Below are 10,548 nucleotides of genomic sequence, written 5' to 3' on the forward strand. Positions count from 1 at the left end.
TGAAGATAATCGGAAGAGGGGAGGGAGCAGAGGACTCCAAGTTGCTCAGTAGCTATCAAAAATATAAGGAGACCTTGCAGGCATGTGAAGGCTCTCCCAGGCTATTGCTATTTTCATTTGGGATTCAATCACATGCCAGCAAGCTCAGCTTGTACAATTATACCTCGATGTTAGGAGACACAGTTGCTATGGAAAATGGTGTGCTTGTTTGCCCTTTATTATATGTAAGTGGTTGCCCTATGTTCTGACATAACTTTTGCAGTCTGGGGGAACCCTGTGCAACATGTCTTTTCTGCATTCTGGGAATTCATTGGGGAGGCAATTGCAGTTTAGTTCTTTTCCATGCCTGTATCATGGAAAGTGAGGGAAGGAAATTCTTTGTGGGTTCCTCTCACACGTTCTGACTTCTGGTTTGTGGTGTGGGAATAAATGATACTGCAATAGCTCCCACACAATAAAGGTAACCTCAGAGCAGGCCCTTTTATTGTCTTCCTGCACTGGAAGCAACAACAGTAAGTTACTTCCTAGAGTTGGAGGTAAGCGTTCTCTCTCTGTCAGACAAATGCAACCTGAGAGGAGTAGTTGGTCACAGCCATACAGCACATGACTGAGAGCTGTAGTTTAGGGGTGCTGGGAGTTGTAGCTAGCCCTGTGAAGGATAAACTATGGCTCCCGAGATTTTCTGGAGGAAGCTATCTGCTTTAAATGTGCTTTAAATGTATGCTGTAGAGGTGACCATGATGTAAACCTCTAGGGGAGTTGTTTGTGCTACTTTAAGAAGAAGAAACAGCAGCTGCAGCGACCAATGGGATGGGTGTGTGGAAATGCCATTTATAAGAGACAGCGTCATGGTACAAAAGTTTATTTAGTAACAGTTTTGTAAACATTTGAGGTAAATGAACATGGACACCAACTGGTTCTCACATAATTAATCCACAAGGCACTTCTTCAAAGACAGCACTCGGAACAGTTTGATGCTTTTTTTGCGTGATTACAAGTCCCTGACTGCCCAGAAAACTCTCTCCTTCCTTGTTGGGAGGTTCAGTGATGTCGAAGGATACGTGTACTTCGAGCGACATAAATGAGTAAACCTTCTGATGCAATCCGATTCTCCAGTAGAAATACATTGTGTTAAGAGGGAATATATCTTCTGCTTCAAAATTGCACACACTTATTTCAAATGCAGTAAGCCCGCAATTTAAACAGGGGTTACATTCTGGAGATTGCACCTAAAGCCAGAATTACATATAGTCAAAACTCATTGGAGTCAATGATGAGTGGGATTTCTAAAAGTCTTCCCCTCCCCCGGATGCCCACCCCCTTTTTTACTTTTTTCCCCAGTGCATAAAGCTGAATGTGTTAACCATGCATAAATTGTGGGCTTACTGTATACCAACAGTTGTGAAATGCCAGAAATCAAAGAGTATCATAACTAAACATTTTTTTTAAAAAAAATCCAAACCTGCATAGCGGTGTCCGTCTCATGGGAATAATTTATACTTATGCAAAAGGTTTCACAAGAAATATCTCTGTGAGTGAATAAAACTGGCATGTTGTTCGTAGCAAGGAAACAAAATCTTCTACATGGGGCAATGCAGAGATTCTAAAACAAAAACAAAAACCCAGGAGGGGGCTGTTGCTTCAAATAATGGTGGCAACTTGTCCCCGAACAGCTGGACCCGGAACATACATATACGTTCCATTAATTGCAAATAAACTTTTACATATGGGCTTCAACACTTATCATGGGATTCCCACACAGGGGACTTGTGAGAAGGCACGTGTAAATCACAACTTGAGATGCATGCATCCTAACTTTAACATAGCTTTATTGGTGCTATAGAGATGTGCATAGGCAAGAGAAAGACAGCCCCTGCTTCCAAGGAGCTTACAATCTAAAATAATGGGGAAGCGGAGGTGGGGGGTGGGGAGCAGACAAGAAGGGAGAGACAAAGGTAGGAATTATGTTATGCTCTACATGAGATATCCCCGTTATGGTCTGCTTGTGGAATTAACATAAATTCCTTCAGGAAAATTAAATGTCTGGATTTCATCCTGTTAGGCTGTGATCCTGAGCACACTGATACCCCAGCTACACATGTCCATTCAAAGGCAGCATTCAGACACAACCAGGCCCTATAACCAGGCCTTTGCCCTTTAACTATCCGTGGCCTTTTAGAAGTGGGTGGGGTGCTTTTAATGCATTTCTAGCCCCCCCCCGGGTTTTAATGTATCTATCGTGGGTTTGTTTGTTTGTTGGTTTGTTTGCAAGTCATGTTGGGTTGCCTTGTGCAACATAAAGCGACCCACACACTTAATACAATAAATAAAATAAACGGATAATGACCTACATGTTACAGAGGTGAATCTATGCTCTAAATAACAGATAGCCCTGAACAACTGTAGTATGACATGAAGGGGCAGAGGCAACTTCAAGGGGAGAAGTAGCAGGAGGGGTGGGGTGGGGTGGGTGAGTGCTGAACATTCCTCTACATGTTCTGCCCCCCTCATCTCCCCTATTCACTTATTCCCAACCAGGCTTATCTCTTGTCTTGGAGCCTAGCTGGGAGGGATGGGGACTGGTGCACTTACTTGGGAGCACCTGCTTGGCATGCAGAAGATTCCAGGCTCAATCCCTGACATCTCCAGGTATGACAGGGAATGTCCCCTTTCTGAAAACCTGGACACTGCTCCTGCCAATCAGTGTAGACAATACTGAGCTAGATGGAAGGAAGCTTCCTATGCCGCCATCTTTCCTAACTTGAATCTGCCCCCATCTTGCTACTTTACCTATGTTGGGTGCAACCAATCTTCTAAAACACAGCTCTGCTTCTGTTGTGAATAGTTTGACCTAAGAACCGCTTCACATGGGATTCCCATTAGCCTATTGCTCAAATTGTAGGCAGCTTACGATGGCAACTGGTGGTGGCTCTGGTAGGGCTGTGCATCCCCATTTACACCAAATGACACATACAGATGGTTCAATAGGGCTGATGAACACCATAATATGGATAGAGTTGTCTATCCAGCTACACATTCCCATGAACAACACACTGAAAAGAATTTCCTTGCACAAATATCTCGCTGCTTAGGGCAATGAAGTTTCTCTCAGACAGTTACCATCCCCAACACATCTGTATGTGGGAAAACATATGTAACGATGTACATGTTTGAAAAAAAACACTCTTTATGAATACCCATGATTGGAGGGGCAGCTTCCTGCTGTGAAACAAACACATGTGAGATACAGTTTTTGTACATGACTCTTCTATTTAGGGCGGGGAAACCCACTGTGTGAAGGGGCAATAATTTAATGTAAACTTCAGGAAACTGAATGATGAACAGAGCACACATTTCACAAGAGAATCCAGAGTACCTAAAAATATGTATATTTAAATACCCACCAGGATTTAAAATTCAATAACATAATCAGCACACTAATAAGCAAAAAGAGATCAAACTGAAAAAGGTCCTAAAATACTGTTTCTATATCTATCTATCTATCTATCTATCTATCTATCTATCTATCTATCTGTTACTGGCCATTTTTAAGGCTAATATGCTCCAAATCTCCCTTTCCTCTTTATAGTTTTGCCAAAACATTTTACAAGATATTTCAGTGACCTGAATTAACTTGTGTCTTACAAGATGTTAAAATGGGCTGCATATTTTTATTTTCCTTTTTCCACGTGTAGCTTCATTAACTTTGTGGGTAGCCTGGTGCTGATGTAAGGACTCCCTTTGCTTCTGATCAAAGCAGGCACAACTTTTTTGTCTCTCCACTACAAAATTGGGTAGGGGGAGGGCTGTATGCTGATTAAGGGCTCCCTTGGAGGGAGATATTCCCACTGTTGTCCATAGCAATTCTTAAGCATCCTGCTGCTGTTGGTGAACTAAAACAAACAAACCCAAACCCTTCTACATATTATTACATTGCTTTTCCCATGCTTGATCACCCAGGAGAAATGTCCCAGTGGGGAAATCCTACCAATATATGGAGTGCCAAGATGTTTCTTAGCATAACTCGCAAGAGCGAGTAGGGAGTAGGGGATTTCCTAGATTTCTTTGACAGGAAGGGGAGCATGGTGTGAGAAATTTGGCAGTGGCAAAGACATGAACCAATGTTGCATATACTTCCAGTCATGGGATATTTTTAAGTCTTACAGCTTCACTCTATGTCTGAGTATGTTGGTTTGCATTCTGTGGAAATTACCTGCAGGAAGGTCTACAAAGCTTGGTAGCGGAATAACAAAATTTTTAGACCAGGGATGGGCAACCTGTGGCCCTGCAGATGTTGTTTGACTCCAACAACCATCATTCCCGGTTCCTGGCCCTATTGGCTTGCGGCTGATGGGAGTCGGGAATCCAAAAACATCTGGAGCGACAGAGGTTTCCCAAGCCCTGTTCCAGCACAGAGCAGTGCAGTTATATATAATTTAAGTTCCACTGAAGTAGATACAGTTTAAGGAAAGCAAAATCTGTGCAGGATCGTGGCCTGTGCCTCCGGTATGCTGCTTATGAATGCTGTACTTGTCTGTGGGATTTAAAAAGCTAGAGAGAGACAGTTTCAAAACAACATATGAGCATATGAACGTCACTTTTTCATTTGATTAATTGGAACACTCAGCTTCTTAAAAGTCACATGTGAAAACACCCTTATATACATACTACTTTGAGAAACCTCTTCCAATATTGAGCCCCCCCAAAAAAGCTACAAGAGTTAATTGTCACCATACTCTCTGTTTTGTTTTAATGACAAAAAAACAAGGTAAATGAACATATTTACAACAGGATGTGTTGTTTTTCCCAGCAGATGTTTCTTGAACTAATTGCTTTCTAAGTTGGTTGAAAGATATTAATTGAGGTGTTTTCTTGGTATTCATGAACTGAACCCTTGCTCCTATTCTGCTTTTGGTTCTTAGTTGTGCTAATACTCTATGGCCTATGTAGATGTTATCTCAGTAAAAAGTAATAAATACTGGTATCTGATGCCTAAGTATTTCTCTGTATCCTTCCAAGAGAGGTTGAATTTATTTAAGTGAATTTAGAACAAGGCCTAGTTTGCAGTCCTACAACACTCCCCTGGGAGAAAGTCATATTGAACTCAATGGGTCTTACTTTTGAGTTGGAATGCATAGGAGATAGCATATTAAAAAGCCTGGCATACAACGCAATCTTTTAAGTAAGGCTTGGGCCATGTGGCCAAAGCAATAATAAATGATGCTATAACAAGTTTATTATTATTATTATTATTATTATTATTATTATTATTATTATTATTATTATAGTATTATTATTTGGCTGATACCTTTAACATTGCTTGGAATGTGGGCAGCGCAGGTTGTGGGGGGGGGGTTGCATTATCAGGGAGCCTAGGGAATTGTGAGTCAAATTCCATTCCAAGCTGTTAGTTTACTCCTTTCCTGGGTGCCTTCCTGGATCAGGAACAGCACTCATTAAATAGAAAACCAGACTAACTTTGGAGTGCAGCGTGTACAAAGAACATGGAAGCAACTATCTTTCCCCCTTATTTATTTATTTATTTATTGAGATAAGATATCTGGTGCTACCTTGGCAATCTGTTTTGAGTTACATTTCAAACAATATAGTATAAAGAGAAAAGATGAGGCAAACGGAGTACAATTCTGTTCTCATTTCTGCTTATACAAGCCTGTTGGCTTAATGCTGCCGTCAGCGACACTACTGCATATGCAACCCTGAGAGCAGAATGTCATCTATCATGATATGTTAAGGCACTGCTTAGATGCCTTTAAAAGGGGATTAGACAAATCCATGCAGAATGGACCTATCAATGGCTATTAGTCATGATGGCTATAGGGGTACATCCAGATTCAGAGGCATCAGGGAATGCAATTTGATTGTGGACCAACAATGATTGGTTGCTTTGGGAAGCAGCATGCAAGACTAGATAAAACTTTTGGTCTGATCCAGACGTTCCGGGCCGTATCCAATGCTGCCGTTCCACTAGCACAGCAGAATTCCAAGTCTGCAAAAGATCACACACACCCTCCTCTCCCCTGCAGCCCCCTCTGAAGAAGAAGAGTTTGGATTTGATATCCCGCTTTATCACTACCTGAAGGAGTCTCAAAGCGGCCAACATTCTCCTTTCCCTTCCTCCTCCACAACAAACACTCTGTGAGGTGAGTGGGGCTGAGAGACTTCAGAGAAGTGTGACTAGCCCAAGGTCACCCAGCAGCTGCATGTGGAGGAGCGGAGACGCGAACCCGGTTCACCACATTACGAGTCCACCACTCTTAACCACTACACCACACTGGCTCTCTAGAACCCTCCAGAGCACTTTTGGGAACAGGCAGAGAGAGGAGTGGAAGGGGAAATCCCATGTGAGCAGAACTCCCCCCTCCCCCCCCACTTTTGGATACAACCTACTGTCTTTAAATCTTCCTCTGGTTTAGGTTGAAATCATATATTGTCTTACTTGGAAATAAGCCTCATTGAACTCAGTGAGGCTTACTTCTGAGTAGGCGTGTGGCACGTTGCACTGTTAATTGATAGTGCAGTGCACTTCACTTTATGACTTCAAAAAATGACATCTTTAGTCTAGAATGAATAGATTCAGATAGTGGAAGACAAGTTGCCGCTTAGTCAAATAGACATCAACATTTCTAGACAATAAAGTAGTTGAATGTGATTTACATATCCTGTATGAGAAAAGCAAACATGTACTTAAGAAATACCAGATAAAACAGTTTTACACTGTACATTAGGCTTTGATCCAGAAAAAGTCAGTTGCACTTAGGTCCTGTTGAGATCGATGAGGCTAGTTGCAAATAACAAGACCAATGGATTTCAAAGGTACTTAAGCACAATCAACTTTTTGTGGTACAGGGCCTAATTTTTTTCATTTTTGACATATTTTTAATGCTGGAAATCAAACAGAAGCCAATTCCCATTTGTGAAAATGACCAGAGTCAATACAGAGAGAGAATAAAGATAAAACGAAAGAGCTAAGTGCACTGCCACATTAATTTGAAATACATGGGTTATTTTAAAAATCTTCAGGTGTGCACTGTAGTTTTAGTCTTTCAGTTTCACTGTTTATTACTTTTGCCAAATACATTCTATAACAGCAGACCCAACCCCCCCCCCCCAAAATCTATTTTTAGGTTGAGATTGTAATCTGCTGCTTATTTTACTCACTCCATGAAATCAAGTGTTTATGCCTTTTTTAAGCTCAGTTGTGCCCTCATTATTTTCCCCAACTAGCTCAAAAATATTTAGCCACCTAAAATGCACAGTCCTAGTTCATCCTATAGTTTTGTTCACAATAAGCATAAAATACTGGAATGGTTTCTTTGCTTTTTCTGGGTTAAAAGCCAAAGTGTGCCATATCTTAAGATGTGTGTGCTTTACGTTCTTGTTATTGCATTTATAGTTTCAGAAGTAATTTCAAGAAAGGTAACCAATGGTTTAAAAATACATAGATTTAAAAATGTGTCTTCATGGTTTGGAAACACTTGTGTAGAATTTCAAGCTTGACACTTCCTCACAGATTAAGAGCCAAAAAGAAAAGAATGGAAATAAATGAAAAATGAACACTTCAGTCTACAGCAGGGGGGTCAGTCCAGACCCATTAGAAACTGACAATTTGTGAAAAGCCTAAAGCTGCCTTAAATTAACTGAAGACACCTAAACCTGCTTTTGTTTCAATTGTGGCTCTTTGACCATGAAGGGGAAAGATGATCAGCAGTTACCTTCAGGGCTGACCCTATCATTAGGCAGAGTGGGGCAACAGCCTCAGGTGGCCAATGCTGAGGAGCAGAAGGGCCTTCTATTGGAGGTCAGAGATGTGTGTGCCACACAGTCTTTCCTGCATCCCTTAAAGTAGTTTGCTGCCCTAAGATGTTGGGGAGGATGCTACCCCATTGGCACCATTTTAGTAACATTCAACTGCTAGTCTAGTCAACTTCTGTATGTGGAGTGGGAGATGGACACCATCTTGTCCTTTGCCTCAGGCAGCAAAATGGCTTGGACTGGCTTTGGTTAGCTTCAGGTTTATGGAAGTGAGGTGAACAGGAAGAAGAATCCCTCTGCTTACTAGAACTAAATGTGAGCCTGTGAAAGGAACTGTAACTGTAATGAGGGGCAGAATGATATGACAGATGACAACAAGGACTAAGCATTGCTTGTTGGGATATGTCATTACAACAGCATGTTCTCATTTGCTGCTACCACCTATAATGTACAAAGGCCTCTTTTCCTCTCACATGATCTGGCTGCTATTGGTCCCTTGGCCGGTGGGCTGCACTTTTGCCACCCCCCGACCTATTAGAAAAAGTTGGTGTTTGTCCCGCCCCCGCCCTCACCACCACTACAACCCACAGAGTGCAAGAACTGCAAGCTTCAAAGTTTGGGATCTTGGCCTCCCCTTATCCCCTTGTCCTGGGGTTAAGCCTCCCTACCCCCATAATAGTTCCCCTTTACACTTTGCTACCTTCATCTTCTTATTCCTCCCGGCGTAGGGGATCCAGTTACACGGTCAAGTCGTCAGACCTGGCTCTGCTGCTGCTCGATTTACTAGCCCTGCTCAAGCGACGCGTGTCTATGAGCAGCGGCGGGTCGTGCATCTCCACCAAGGTGCAGGCAGCTGACATTGAGGACCCGTCCTCTTCACCTTCTCCATCCCACTTGCTGCCGCTTCCCCCACTCAGGCTGGTACTGAGGCTGCTGCTGTTGGCGGCAGCCACAGGTGACAGAGAAGGTGGAGGCGGGGGGTGCTCTCTGGGCTCCCCTTGAGATTGTCGGAGGCTACTGGGGGTGGAGGAGGCAGCTGAGCTGGAGCCTGCGAGTTTCCTCTGCTGCTCGACGGCCAAATTGGCCCAGTTGTGCTCATCAGCCAATGCTTGGCTACTGAAGTAGGAGTTGTTGACAGGCGAAGGTGAAGGGATAGACGACGTGGTTGCTACTGGGGTGGAGACTGCCGTGTGCCTGATGGCTTTGTGCCTGTCCTCACCGGCTGGAGGTCCCCCAGGGTAGCCAGCCAGAGAGGTTCCAACAGAGGCTGGCTGTGGCCTGGAGGTAACGTCCGCATAGTGTGGCAACCCAGCTTGTTGAAAAACCAGCGGGGTGATAGCACGAGTTTCAGGCATGGTGATGGAGGCCACGGTTGGTGGTGCTGCAGGTAGCGGCAAGGCTGAGTGGGAGGCTGGTTTGGAGTCCTCCACTTCTGAGGCTGGCGCGATGGGGGTGAAGGTGGGTGCTGCATGGCTGTGTCTACTGGTCATACCCTGCTTGAATTTTTTCCATCCCAAGTGGTACATCTCAAACATGTTGAGTAGCAGAGAGAGGCAGGCCACCGCCAGCATGAAGATGATAAAGATGGTCTTCTCCGTGGGTCGTGAAATGAAACAATCTACAATGTTCGGGCAGGGCCAGCGGCCACAACGGTAGAGTGGCTTCAACTCAAAGCCGTAAAGGAAGTACTGGCCCAAGATAAAGGCTATTTCAAATAGAGTTTTGAAGATAATATTGAAAACGTAGGTGCGCAATAGTGCACCTGCTATGCGAATCCTGCCATGCTCATCACGGACAGGTAATTTCTCCTCTTTCTGCAGTGGCGGATGCTTGTCGTTGCTGCTGCTGCTGTTCTCGCCGCTGCCAACTTCTGCTTTTGATCCTTGCAGGAGACTGCTTGCTTCCCTGCTGTTTCCAGTTTGCCTAATCTCTTCTTCCTTCTCTTTTTTCTTTTCCTCCATGCGCACAATGTGGAGCACGTGGCCCAGGTAGATGAGGGTCGGAGTGGAGACAAAGATGATCTGCAGCACCCAGAAGCGGATATGGGAGATGGGGAAGGCTTCGTCATAGCAGACATTCTCACAACCAGGTTGCTGGGTGTTGCATGTAAAATCTGATTGTTCATCTCCCCAGACCTCCTCAGCAGCCGCCCCCAGCACCAAGATCCTGAAGATAAACAGTACCGTCAGCCAAACTTTGCCAATAACTGTGGAGTGCTCTTGCGCATTCTCTAATAGTCTCCCCAGAAAGTTCCAGTCACCCATTGTTTCAGCTCTCTAACCTACAATAAGAACATTATAGCAGCATTATTACCAAAAATTAAATAAAAAAAATCCCCGAGAAACTGGTAAGCAATCACCCCTCAAACCAAACTTAAGCATTTCTGTGCAAGGCAATGTTTTCACAATAATACATTATTATCGTCAGTAAGAGTGGGAACATATAATCTAGGATATTAGGTTGAAAAACAATAAATTCATGATTTGTAGCTTTCCATTACAAAGGGTCCATAGCACAGAAGATATGTAAACATATAACGAAGGGCAAATAATCACTCATAGTAGCTCAGGAAGTGGGTGGTAGTTGTGGTGGTAATTGGAAATCACTACGGCTGAACATTCACATATAAAAGTAACTCTGAAAATGCTTTTTTAAAAAAAAAAAAAAAAGACAAATATATATTGAATTTGCAATTAGCTCACCATTGCCGTCTGGTGTCACATTTGTATAGTGCACTTAAAACGTTATATTTGCAGCTGTACAGCCGAGTCCTAT

At 43.3% G+C, this 10,548-nt stretch overlaps 1 protein-coding gene across 1 annotated transcript; it reads right to left on the minus strand.

Moving 5' to 3' along the window:
• Window positions 1–8,279: 8,279 nt before the first annotated feature.
• GJA3 (gap junction protein alpha 3) lies at window positions 8,280–10,079 on the minus strand. Its single transcript, XM_033146293.1, has one exon. The coding sequence runs from the start codon at window positions 10,035–10,037 to the stop codon at window positions 8,511–8,513; it is 1,527 nt and encodes a 508-aa protein (XP_033002184.1). The 5' UTR covers window positions 10,038–10,079; the 3' UTR covers window positions 8,280–8,510.
• Window positions 10,080–10,548: the final 469 nt, after the last annotated feature.

The sequence above is a fragment of the Lacerta agilis genome, chromosome 4 (genome assembly GCF_009819535.1).
Source record: "Lacerta agilis isolate rLacAgi1 chromosome 4, rLacAgi1.pri, whole genome shotgun sequence".
NCBI lineage: Eukaryota > Metazoa > Chordata > Lepidosauria > Squamata > Lacertidae > Lacerta > Lacerta agilis.